Below are 13,728 nucleotides of genomic sequence, written 5' to 3'. Positions count from 1 at the left end.
AAGTTTACAAGAAAGCTTAAATTCTTGTTAACATAACTGCACTGTCCAAGTTACAGTAGCTATTCAGTGAAAGAAGACCATGCTATTGTTTGAGGAGAGTGCACAATTCTGAACTTGAAAATGTATTAATAAACCAATTAGGCACATTTGGGCCGTCTTGATACAACATTCTGAACAGATATGCAATGGTTCATTGGATCAGTCTAAAACTGTGCACATACACTGCTGTCATCTAGTGGCCAAAATCTAAACTGTGCCTGGGCTGGAATAATACATTATGGCCTTTCTCTTGCATTTCAAAGAGGATGGTACAAAAAAACTGCATGTTTTCTTCTTTTTATTATCTTTTACCAGATCTGTGTTATATTTTCCTACATTAATTTCACATTTCCTCAAACTTCAAAGTGTTTCCTTTCAAATGGTATCAAGAATATGCATATCCTTGCTTCAGGTCCTGAGCTACAGGCAGTTAGATTTGGGTATGTCGTTTTAGGCAACATTTGAAAAAAAGGGTCGGATCCTTTAAGAGTTTTTTAAACAGCGGAATGGTCGCGGAAACCTGCCTTATTTGCATAGCGATGATGAAACGAACGTCATTTAGGCCAAAATGATCTCCAAAATTCTAATCATTAGGTCATCACAGCGTTGATATAGCAACGACGCTAATAGTTTATCGAATCCCATTGTGAAGTAGAGGGGGACACTATTTGGCCAGGGGACAATATTGGGTATGACGGGGCCCCCAACTAAATCTCACTTAGAGCCACCAAAAAGCTAGGGCCGGCTCTGGGCTAATACTTGAAGGAATCGCTGGTGGTAATCTGTGCAGAGGTGGTTAGCAGTATAAACCCATAGTTATTGTTTTTCCTACTGTCGTTAAACTATACCTACGCGTAATGTTGGCCATTTAGGCTATACAGCAACTGTCTTAAACATAGCCTAACTGCCCATAATTGCAAGGTGGTGCACAGTTCCCCCAGGTATGATAACATGAGCCACTGTTCCATAATTCCTTTGGGCTCCGCCCACGCATTATGCTATGACACTACCTACATTGGACCAGAGCATTGCTGACATGGGTATGACTTAACAACCTACGAGTTTTATCCTAAACATCTTCTCCTGTGACTCCAATGAACAATGTCAAAGAGGAGGAGTTTGCCTGTCCATCTGCGTTCGGAATAAGGACATGGTGACAAAAGTTTTGGACGCCGCCGCAATTATAAGAGTGGACTAAAAAAACAAGTAATGGCCAGATCTAAAGCAAGAATATACACGTGTATAGCTTTAACGCTAGTGAGCGCGATTGGGATAATTATCTTATGCACTGCATTCGCCAAGCAACATTCTACGGAAGGGGTCTTTAGAAGCGCAGCTGTAGCCGCAGACTCGGAAACATGCTCAAAGATTGGACGGTAAGTGCTTACTGCTTATCCGTTTACCCCTAGGTAGGCTACAGTGGATTATAGTATTGCAAAGGTGGTATAACTGGTATTTATTTATTTGACAAACTTATTATGGTCAAGTTTTCCAAAAACAAAAATGGCACAGTCGCATAGAGCGTATAATTTAGACTTAATCAAATGTTAGGAATGGACAATCCTTAAAGTCGAAACAGTTCCTCAGTCTCTAACACAGGCAATGTCACTCACTGTTAAATAGCCGAGAAAAGGAGCTGTCCGGTGCGGATATGTATGTGCGTTCGTCACGCGCGTAGCCGCGCAGGGCCACATTTAGTCTTGAGTAGATAAAGTTTAACCCTAATCACTAACTTTGGTTATTCATACGTTAGGATTTACTGCCTACCTTGCCTACCAGTTTAATGAAAAATGTGGCCTCCTTCTACCCTCTCATCTGCACTGGTATGTAGCCTATTAGATAGTACCCATTGTTGAGAAATGTAAATAGGCAGTTTTTATTTTATTTTACCTTTATTTAACCAGGAAGGGCTCATTGAGATTTGAAATCTCATTTTTCAAGAGAGTCCTGGCCAAGATAGGCAGCGCCAAGTCATTACAAAAATTACAGACAGACAACATGAAAAACTACAAGTAATCTAGTAAAAACCATAGAATTCACAAGAGTATAACAAAATCATAAAACAGCAAATTAAAAACATTGACAGGTCAGGGAATCAGTCTCAAGATCATTCATCAGTGATTTAAAAACACCAAATCTGGACAAGTTCTTCCAGTTTAAAAGTATTTTGTAAGGCGTTCCAAGCCGATGGAGCAGAGTACATAAAAGCCCTTTTTTACCAAATTCAGTTCTGACATTTGGAACAGTTAGCAGGATAAAGTCCTGCGAACGAAGAGAGTACCCATCACATTTCTGAACAATAAAAATGCCCAAATAAAAAGGTAGTAAACCCAAAATGGCTTTGTAAATAAAAGTATACCAGTGACTGAGCCTACGAGTGACTAGAGAAGGCCAGCCAACCCTGGTATATAAAGTGCAGTGGTGCGTAAGGGTTTTGCAATTTAAAATAAATCTCAAAGTGCCATGGTAAAGGGTGTCAATTGATCTCAAACACTGAGCGGAAGCATTCATATATAAAATATCCCCATAGTCTAGTAAAGCCATAAATGTAGCTGATACTAGCCTCCTTCTGGCTTCAAAAGAAAAACAGGCCTTATTCCTAAAATAAAGTCCCAATTTCAGCTTCAATTTTTTTGAAAGTTGTTGAATATGCAATTTAAAAGAGAGGCCATCATCAATTAAAATTCCAAGATATTTATATGAGCTTACAGTCTCAATCTCATTGCCCTGACAGGTAGTAATGGGTGAAAGGGTCAGAGATATATTTCTTGCTTTAGAAAACCATTTGATTAGTTTTGTCAGTATTGAGGATAAGCTTCAATTGACACAAGGTATGTTGAAAAGCAGTTTGCAAGTTCTGGAAAGCTTTTGTGAGAGATGAGGCACAACAATTAATAACAGTATCATCAGCATAAAAGTGAAGTTGAGCATTTTGCACATTTTTGTCTAAATTATTTATATAAATCGTGAATAAGAGGGGACCAAGTACAGAGCCCTGGGGCACATCATTACAGACAGACAATTTAACAGACATGAGCTCATCAAATTGAGTGCACTGAGTTCTATTAGACAGATAGTTAGCAAACCATGCAACTGCATGCTCCGAAAGACCTACACTTGACAATCTCTGCCTCAGTATAGCATGATGAACTGTATCAAAACCCTTAGAGAGATCAATAAAAAGTGAGACACAGTGCTGTTTTTTTGTCAAGGGCTTCAGTGATATCATTTAAAACCGTCATGGCTGCTGTAATTGTGCTATGCTTCTTCCTGGAGCCCGATTGGTACATTGATAAAATAGAGTTAGTATATAAAAACTATTTTAACTGTTCATTCACAAGTGTTTCAAGTATTTTCACCAGGGGTGACAGCTTTGAGACTGGCCTATAATTATTTAAAAGAGTTGGATCTCCCCCTTTTAAAAGTGGTAGGACAAATGCTGATTTCCAGATCTTTGGAATTTCATTACATTCCAGGGTTAGATTGAACAGATATGTAAGTGGTTCAGCTATGAAATCAGCTGCCAGATTTAAAAAGCAGGGATCAAGAAGATCAGGACCTGCAGGATTTCTCTGATCTAAGGATTTCAGGGCCTTATGTACCACCTGCACTGAGAATGGCAAAAAGCTAAAGGTTTGACCAGCTCTCGCTGGTTCATCCACACAGGGTTGGACAGAGACAGAGGACACTGAATCAAACAGCCTACCAGATGATACAAAGTGCTCATTGAAACAATTCAGTTATCAACTACATAATCGCTGACACAATTCCAGCTATGCAACTACCTTTTTGTGTATCTATGTATTGTCTGACCTTTAAGAAATGAAATGAACATGCATTTGCATTGATAGCTACAGTATATATCCAGTACTTATCTGATTTTACTGAGGTTATACATCTACAGTGGGGTTTGAAGCTATCAGATTAATTTAATGCTAGTCTAATGGTTCTTAGTATTATTGCACAGTCCACATCGAGACAGACAAATAGCCAGGCTCACTACATGCTATGTAATCCCCCATCCAGAGATATCTTGCAGAGAGGAGGATCAGCAGTAGATGGAGCCATTGCTGCATTACTGTGCACCTCTGTCATAAACCCACAAAGTATGGGCATTGGCGGGGGGTCCATATTCACGGTGATGGACAGTAGCGGTAAGAACACCTCATCCCCCTACTATGAGATACCACACATACATCCAAATATTAAAGTCACAGAGAGGGGATAAACACTTTCATGTCATGTACATTTGTTTATTTCAAAGGCAAGGTTAAAATCATCAATTCAAGAGAGACTGTCCCTCAGAAGTTTAATCCTGATCTACTGAGTGGATGCCCACACACCTTCCAAATGATGACAGGTATTTGTAGTGAAAATGAGTGAACATGAACTTTGTCTTACTTGACTTGTTTTTGTAGTCAAAAAGCATGTCCTTCCGCTTTACGATGCGAGCTGTTTTTCTTGTTGTTCGAGCTTTCTTTCCTGTTGGCATCAAGGTGGGAATTCTGTTGAACTCCAGTAATCCTGGGGCAGCTTGATCTAGCTGATTAAAGCTGTCTGTCAAGCGACAAGCCGACTATGCTGGTTTATAAGCAAGGATTTTCATTCCTTGGTATAAAGTCCTTATTTAATGATGACATTGAGAGCCAGTACAGTCACATCCAGACCCCAGACTCCTGTTCAGACCTGTTCAGACATGTGAAATGCCCCTGGTACCCTCCTCCATGGGCCTGTTTCAAGCCTGAAGTCTGCCTCCCTTCTGACAGGCTGTCTGCTAATGCCAGCCTGCTTCTGGTTCTCCTCTCACTGTGAGGCAGATGGTTTTGCTGCTTCCTTTTGATTTCTCCCCTTTTCAATAAAATGAGATTATAAACGCACTAAACAAGACAAAAGGGTTCCCGTGGACCTTTAAGCAGCATGTTGCTATGTGATGTAAGCCAAGAGCACACACAGTGAACAGCCAGTCAGTTGGCTTTGTTTTTAATACCACAAATCAGGTTGTTATATATACTATAAATTAACATAAACTTTATTGAAAATGTTCATCTTCATTTGTAAACACAAAAAGAGAAATCTTCCGCAAAAGATTATATGTATTACCATACCAGTCTAAATGTAATGGCTTAGCAAAATCCCTAAAGGAAATCAACTCATGAAAGGCTTAAACAATGTTTACTCCATTCAAAGTTTATTTTTCAGAAACGTTGTTAAAAGTTAAACAACACCAGATTTACTTATACATATGAAAGCGGACAAACAAGCTATAATCAGTATGTGATAGCAAACTCAGGCATATAAAAGATACCGTGACTGTGACCAAAGACAGTTTCGGATAGAGAGAGAGAAAAAATAAAAAAGTCTGATTTTCCCCACCCCCACTCCTGGTTCCAGGCAGCCAATGGATTGGTGTCCCTGGAGAGATCCGTGGGTATGAGCAGGCCCACAGGTTGTTTGGGAAACTCCCATGGGCCAGCCTCTTCCATCCCACCATCAAGCTGGCCAGAGAGGGTTTCCCTGTACCCCAGGTCCTGGGCCGCTTTATCCCAATGATCAACACGGATGAGACCCTACCAGTACGGTAAGAACCACCCTGATCTTAAAGACCTTACCATTATGGTAAGAGCCACGTTGACCCTAGATAACTGGAGGAATCCAACTCATAAAGCCCACCCTAGAGTGAGACAATAAAACAGTATGATGAGTCCCAGATGTGTGGATGTATAATATGAAAAGTTTTTCAAGAGATCAAATGTCAAGCCATCATTCTGTCACCACATTGCAAGAAAATAATATTTGAGCTGTAGTCAGTTGTTTCTAGATAAGGATGGAAACCTGCTGAAGGTTGGAGACACTGTGAAGTTTGAAAAATTGGCTGACACATTGGAGATCATTGCAAACCAAGGGGCAGATGCTTTTTACACTGGAAAAGTAGCAGAGGATTTAATCAGCGACATAAAAGAAGCAGGTACACCAAGTTCCATTATTGATAATCACCTCTCCCTGATTGTGGCATTGCTTTACAGCAAATATATTTAATTACAAGGAAGCTGTAAGTCTCTAATGCATTCACATTGATCACACCCAAACTATAATGTGCCTGTGGTATGTATAGGCATTTGGAGTGCTGATTAACTCATCAATATATTTCAATTAATGTTTTTGCTGTCTTGTAACTGTATTTTAGGTGGAACACTATCCATGAAGGACCTGGAATTGTTTAAAGTGACTGTGACAGATGCATGGACCATTCCTCTAGGAGAGTACCAGATGCACTTCCCCCCACCCCCATCAGGAGGCGCTATCCTCAGCTTCATCCTCAACATCATGAAAGGTTGGACTTGAATAATAATAATTTTTTCATTTTAAGATGGACCCCATATAACACTGACATGCTCTTATTTAGAGCATATAAGTAATCGTTAGCTTATTGATACAGTATTTGGGTTAACTGAAATTGATTATAAAACGTTTAAGATTGAAAGCATCCTGGAGACCAGAAAACTGGCAGGAAACCCACCTCCTTATTACATTTTCCTTATGTCTTTGTCTATAGAATACACCCTAAACTCAGCTTCTCTGATGGGAAAACAAAAGACTCTCACCTATCAACGCTACATCGAAGCTTGCAAATTTTCTAACGGACTGAGGAAGTACATCCGTGATCCACACTTCAACTCAGAACCAGTAAGTTCCAGGCGTATAGGAAATCATGACATATTATAGGTCAAGACCTGGGTGCTCGTAAGTCGTAAGTCTTTAATGATCTAAGTGCTGTTTTATCCCAACAGGGTACTCTCAGGGTCATGTTGAGCCACAAGGGATAATTATGGAGGGTGCAGCATCAGCTATTACTGATGCCAGCTTAGCTGTGCTCCAGTCTGAAATGACTTTCCATCCCTACCATGATCAGATATTCCTGGGTTTCTTTCACAAATTGTTCAAAAGATGTCTCATCTCTGCAAACCTGCTAGACCTGAGACATGGCTGTATACTCATAGGTGTCTAACTCCATGGGGTCACAGGCGTCTGCAGCCACGCCCCAGGGCAAAACACATGCTTTTCAAATCACTCACACACAAAACAACACAAAACAGCAAAACATGCATTCTGCATGATAAGTTAGGAGGGTGAAATGGGAAGTGGCTAAGTAGGGAGTTGCTACTGTAATGTAATATATACTGTAACTCCAACATGCCTAATCAAGGTCCATTTACTTATTTTGTCCAGAGAGCATTGAAGTTCACTGAGCAGCAGTTTGCTGACCACTTCAGGGCCATGATCAGCAGTAATGAGACCCATGATGCTCAGTACTACAACATCACTCCATACCTGGACACCATGGGCACCACACATGTGTCTGTGATGGCTGAGGATGGAACTGCCGTCTCTGTTACCAGCACTATCAATCACATGTAAGTCAAATATTATTCACTGTGTAGAATCATAACAATAATCATCATTAGGGCTATGTCAGCAATGTATAATTGTCAGCAATGTATAATTGTCATTAGCTATGTATAACCATGTAACATTCACAATACACACAATGACTTGTCAAATATCTTTCCCTTCACTCAGGTTTGGATCCAGAGTGTTCTCCCCTAAAACTGGTGTCATCCTCAATAATGAGTTGGCAGATTTCTGTGGGAAGGCAGATCACATTGTTGCAGGTAATGTGACCCCCAAAAATATTTCCTGAGTGTTTGTAAGGGTGGCTGTAAAATAAACTGATAGTTTCTTGGACATTTCGATTGCTTTTGTAGCCTCTCCTTGATGATTTGTTTTATGGTTTGGCTTGCAGGTGAGCAGCCTCCCTCCTCCATGTCCCCTGTTGTCCTGCAGTCCAAGTATAAGACACTGGTGATTGGCGGGTCAGGTGGCAGCATGATCACCACAGGGATGGCCTTGGTAAGTGACCATGGTAACAACAATATTTGATCAACATACACTTTGTGTAAGCAAATAACAAATACCTGAATAACACCAACACTCACCTAATGTTCATAAATCGACTGTGTGACCAATACTTTACTGTTTGTTTTCGAAAACACTCTGTACCTTAACATGGTGGTGTGTTTAACATTCACTTTCAGTCCACATACAGGCACAGTATTAGCAGTCTTCCTCCTCATGGTCTCGTATATCTGTCTCTCTCCCAGACCCTCATGAACCACCTGTGGTTTGGGAAGAGTCTGGAGGAGGCCATCGCTGCCCCCGTTGTGTTTGTGGATTCCAAAAATGCACTGAAGTTTGAACCTGACTTTGACAAGGTAACACCACACATCATGAGCACTCAACAATTAAAGAAGTATTCAGTTATGTTTCTGAAGAATATTGTTGGTCTTTCACAGATTTACACATCTGAAGGGGTAGTATTCACAGGTTTCCGTATACATTGTGCTCATACTTCAGTGTGTCTGTCCTCCTGTTCCTGGCACTTTCTTCCTCTCTCCCTAAGGCTGTGGTGGAGGATCTGAAGAATTTTGGGCACACAGTGGAAGTTCCAAAGTACTTCTACAATGTGGTCAATGCTGTAGAGAAGGACATCGGTTGCATCCAAGCCGTTTCAGATTCCAGAAAGATGGGCAAGGCAGCTGGTTATTAGTCTTCCAGACTGTTGGTCACTGACTCTGGATATAGATAGTCTTCCAACTGTCAATATAGAGCTACTGTAGCTATAGCAAAAACATGGCTCTGATTATGCCTCAGACAAAATGTGATTGTGCAGACAGTATATGCTTCTCATCCCATTTACTACAGTATCAACAGGCAACATGTAGAACAGCAACCTCTGATATTGAGTCACAAATAGGAGCATACTGTATTTCATTGTAATGTAGAGGATGATTGAATGCTAGATCTGTTCTGTCTTCTCTTCCCCATCCCTTTTTCTAGAACTTACTGGATATTATTCCAGTACTGGAATGTATGTACTTAATAATGTACACTGACCAAAAATATAAACACAACAATTTCAAAGGTTTTACTGAGTTACAGTTCTTACAAGGAAATCAGTAAATTGAAATGAATGAATTAGGCCCTAATCTATGAATTTCACATGAATGGGAATACAGATATGTATCTGTTGGTCACAGATACCTTAAAAAAAAGGAAAGGGCAGAAAACCAGTCAGTATCTGGTGTGACCACCATTTTCCTCAAGCAGCCAGCGCAACATATTTCCTTTGCATAGAGTTGATCAGGCTGTTGATTGTGGAATGTTGTCCCACTCTTCTTCAATGGCTGTGCGAAGTTGCTTTGATATTGGCAGGAACTGGAACATGCTGTCGTACACATCGATCCAGAGCATCCCAAACGTGCTCAGTGGGTGACATGTCTGGTGAGTATGCAGGCCATGGAAGACCTGGGACATTTTCAACTTACTGGAATTGTGTACAGATCCTTGCGACTTGGAGCCGTGCATTATCTTGCTGAAACATGAGGGGATGGCAGTGGATTGATGGCACAACAATGGGCCTCAGGATCTCGGCACGGTTTCTCTGTGCATTCAAATTGCAATCGATAAAATACAATTGTCTTCGTTGTCCATAGCTTATGCCTGCCCATACCATAACCCCACCATCATGGGGCACTCTGTTCACAACGTTGACATCAGCAAACCACTCGCCCACACGACACCATACAGATCCTTTGCCATCTGCCCGGTAAAGTTGAAACCAGGTGTAATTCGTGAAGAGCACACTTCTCCAGTGTGCCAGTGGCCATCTAAAGTGAGCATTTGCCCACTGAAGTTGGTTATGACACCGAATTGCAATCAGGCCAAGACCTGGTGAAGATGACGAGCTTCCCTGAGACTGTCTGCCAATTTGTGCAGAAATTCTTCAGTTGTGCAAACTCACTTTCATCAGCTGTCCGGATGGCTGGTCTCAGACGATCCGACAGGGGAAGAAGCCAGGTGTAGCGGTCCTGGGCTGGCATGGTTACACGTGGTCTGCGGTTGTGAGGCCGGTTGGACGTACTGCCAAATTCTGTAAAACAGCTTATGTTAGAGAAATTAACATTAAATTCTCTGGCAACAGCTCTGGTGGACATTCCTGCAGTCAGCATGCCAATTACACGCTCCCTAAAAACTTGAGACATCTGTGGCATTATATTGTGTGACAAAACTGCATATTTTAGAGTGGCCTTTTATTGTCCCCAGCACAAGGTGCAACTTTGTAAGGAGCATGCTGTTTAATCAGCTTTTTGATATGCCACACCTGTCACGTGGATGGATTATTCTGCCAAGGAGAAATGCTCACTAACAGGGATGTAAACAAATTTGTGCACAACATTTGAGAGAAATAAGCTTTTTGTGCGTATGGAACATTTCTAGGATCTTTTATTTCAGCTCATGAAACATGGGACCAACATTTTACATGTTGCATTTATATTTTTGTTCAGTGTATATGGAAGGAGCCTTTTAATACCTGAAATGTTCAAATATGTTGTCTATGCAATATATTTTCTTTATATTCTATTTTAGAATTGATGTTGAATTTATTTCTATTGATGCTTTCTTCAGTTTGATACTTTAGTTTTGCTTTTCATATCTGTATTATTACATAGGTCTGTTTATTTTACATATGTTCTGACCTAATGAAAGTTTCATATATTTGGTGGTTACAAACTTATTAACAGGCCCATAGCCACATGGTCTTTATCTTTTATTCATACACTGTGTGACACCTTTGTGGTGGAAATTATACCCTTAGTCAATAATGAGGAGAGGCAAAATTAATCAAGGTATTACTTTTATTAAAACATTTGTTATAACAAGGAGGCTGGTCGCCCCACCCCCGCAGGTGGTGGAGTGAGAGCCCCCTGAGTGGAGTTAGCTTCTGGGTTATATACGATCTCAGGATAGGTCAGGATAGGTGCAACTTCAGATATGATGTACAATGGTTCCAAACACTAACCCCACACATCCCGTGCCAGACCTTGGGCCCCAAATACAAATAACTTGTTTTGTTCAGTACTAAGAACTTAGGACATTTGTTGTCACTTTGTTCTCTCCCCTAGTTCAAGGTAGAAACTATCTCCCCCTAGGAGGAGGTGACTGACGCACAAACACTGTGGAGACAAGTGATTGGTTCCCCATTACTCGCGCCATCCCTTCACAGGGTTTGCAATAAAGACACACAGTTCACATATGGAAACAATTTTTCCTTCTGACCACCTTTGCCATACTCCCTGCTGATATTCTGCATAGCAACAGCGACATGTGATAGATAAGCATGATTTCTCCCCTCTCTGGACCCAAAGTGACTGAGGCCCATTTGAGGGAGGAAGCACAGCTGCCAACACCAGAGCCCGAAAGGAGACATTCTAATAACAAGAGTTTTAACAGTTCAATCATATAAGCATATTCTGCAGATAAGACATCTCAATTATCTTAATTATCTTTATCTTTGTTACTTAGCTTATATGAGTTAGTTTCTTTAACTCTCTCAAGCCCAATGCCTAGGCTTAAATAAGGATATTTTAGTACACAAGTATTAGTAGGGCTTAACAGAACATTTTCCTCACACCTTATGAAAACATTCACTGACCCTTAAATACAGCCCACTGTTGGATAGGCATACTGTATGTAATATCTGATTTGTCATGGGAGGGGTATTATATTAGCTGTGGTCTATCAAGTTGTAAATGATAGACAGATGTTGAGGTTACACAGAATGTTAATATCAAGTGTCACATATTACAAGAGCATCCTACTGTTGAAGCTCTGAACAGAACAGTACCGAAAGCATCGACCTGGTCCTCTGTATGCCTGAGGGTGCAGAGGGAAGAGCTGGTCTGCTCCAGATGTTAGAAACGGAGAGCTGTTGTGTTGTTATTGGGCCTTAATTTTTTTACAAATGAAACACTCTGTGGGGAATCAGTATCCCCGTTTATACCTGCCGCTAACATGCATCCTTCGTCCTGATCTTGTCCTGATCTTGCCCGTTACAGTTATAATATCTGATCAAAATCAGTTCACAATGCATCTTTTAATCGTCTACACCTGTCTAAAAATGTGGGCACAATCCGATTGATCAGGACAAAAGACGCATGTTAGAACCAGGTATAAACAGGGCTAGTGAGTCAGCTGGGCATGTTTCATAAGCATAGCTCATCCGTATTGAGATCTGCTGGGTATTTCCGCTGCTCTGTACCAGATTGTATTAGGAGCTGTCTATCTGTTTGGCTTCTTGCCGTTTTCCTTTTTTTCAGGGTGCTGGAGTATACAGGAGATGGAGCAAGATAATGGGATCAGTAAATGACTCATTGCAGATACAATGCTCTTTCCTGTATCAATTTTTCTGAAGATGAGACTCCTCTTTTGTTTCTGTTTTGAGTGTCTGATTAGAGCAAGTGCTGTTGATGCAAAATATGTTTACTTTAATACTGTAAATTAATCAGAATTCATTCTAATAAATCTTTTGGTATGATTATCATTGGTGGTCCGGAAGTCATTAGAGTAGTAATTGAAGTAAACAATAGATAAATGGCATCGCTGTAAGATTGAAGGGACTTCGATGGCAATTGTAGAAACCATCATTGTGAATATACACTATATAGTCTGTGGACACCCCTTCAAATTAGTGGATTCAGCTATTTCAGTCACACCAGTTGCTGACAGGTGTATAAAATTGAGCACACAGCCATGCAATCCCCATAGACAAACATAGGCAGTAGAATGGCCCATACTGAAGAGCTCAGTGAAAGGATGCCACCTTTCCAACAAGTCATTTTGTCAAATTTCTGCCCTGCTAGAGCTGCCCCGGTCAACTCTAAGTGCTGTTATTGTGAAGTAAAAATGTCTAGGAGCAACAATGGCTCAGCCGCGAAGTGGTAGGCCACACAAGCTCACAGAACAGGACTGGTGAGTGCTGAATTGTGTATCGTGCAAAAATCTTCGGTCCTGGTTCGGCTAGGCCCCTTAGTTCCAGTGAAGGGAAATCTTAAATCTACAGCATACAATGACATTTTAGATGATTCTGTGCTTCCAACTTTGTGGTAACAGTTTGGGGAAGGCCCTTTCCTGTTTCAGCATGACAATGCCCCTGTGCTTAAAGCGAGGTCCATACAGGAAGGATTTGTAGAGATGGTGTGGAAGAACTCGACTGGCCTGCACAGTGCCCTGACCTCAACCCCATCAAACATATTTGAGATGAATCAACCCCATATTAATGCCCATGATTTTGGAATGAGATGTTCGATGAGCCGGTGTCCACATACTTTTGGTCAGGTAGTGTAGCTATTATACAGAAAATAAAGCATCACACAAAATTATCCTCCCCTTGATTTAGCAGAAGCAGGCTTAATTCTATAATCTATTCAAGTGTGCTTCCGCCAAACTCATTATGCAAACATTATTGCTCTATCAGACAAGGAGGATGGGTAACTATAATCTTTGAATTTCAGATCAGTGCTAACTATTCACTGGACAAAGGAAGGGAATACAGCACACTGTATTATACGACCATTAAATACATTTTGTGATTCCCTTTTAAAAAAATACCCAGGAAGCCTTTAGTCATGAGCAAGGGGATACAGCAAGGATGATGCTGACCACACTGTATTTTATGAACTTTAAATACATTTTGTGATGGTATTTTACGACATTTAAATACATTTTGTGATTCCCTTTTAAAAGAATACCCAGGAAGCCTTTAGTCATGAGCTGTGTGAACATAGTAGATAC

At 40.7% G+C, this 13,728-nt stretch overlaps 1 protein-coding gene across 1 annotated transcript; it reads left to right on the top strand.

Moving 5' to 3' along the window:
* Positions 1–1,076: 1,076 nt before the first annotated feature.
* On the top strand, positions 1,077–9,022 carry ggt5a (gamma-glutamyltransferase 5a). Its single transcript, XM_014171776.3, has 12 exons — positions 1,077–1,415; positions 4,066–4,193; positions 4,304–4,399; positions 5,431–5,617; positions 5,844–6,004; positions 6,224–6,370; positions 6,593–6,723; positions 7,267–7,451; positions 7,618–7,709; positions 7,841–7,947; positions 8,199–8,309; positions 8,498–9,022. Exons 1-12 carry the CDS (start codon positions 1,249–1,251, stop codon positions 8,642–8,644), a joined length of 1,659 nt encoding a protein of 552 aa, XP_014027251.2. The 5' UTR covers positions 1,077–1,248; the 3' UTR covers positions 8,645–9,022.
* The last annotated feature ends 4,706 nt before the right edge of the window (positions 9,023–13,728 follow it).

This window comes from Salmo salar, chromosome 24 (assembly GCF_965601325.2).
Source record: "Salmo salar chromosome 24, fSalSal1, whole genome shotgun sequence".
In the NCBI taxonomy this organism is placed as follows: domain Eukaryota; kingdom Metazoa; phylum Chordata; class Actinopteri; order Salmoniformes; family Salmonidae; genus Salmo; species Salmo salar.
The sequence above is the reverse complement of the archived record's forward strand: the minus strand, read 5'-3'. Positions and strand labels throughout refer to the sequence as shown.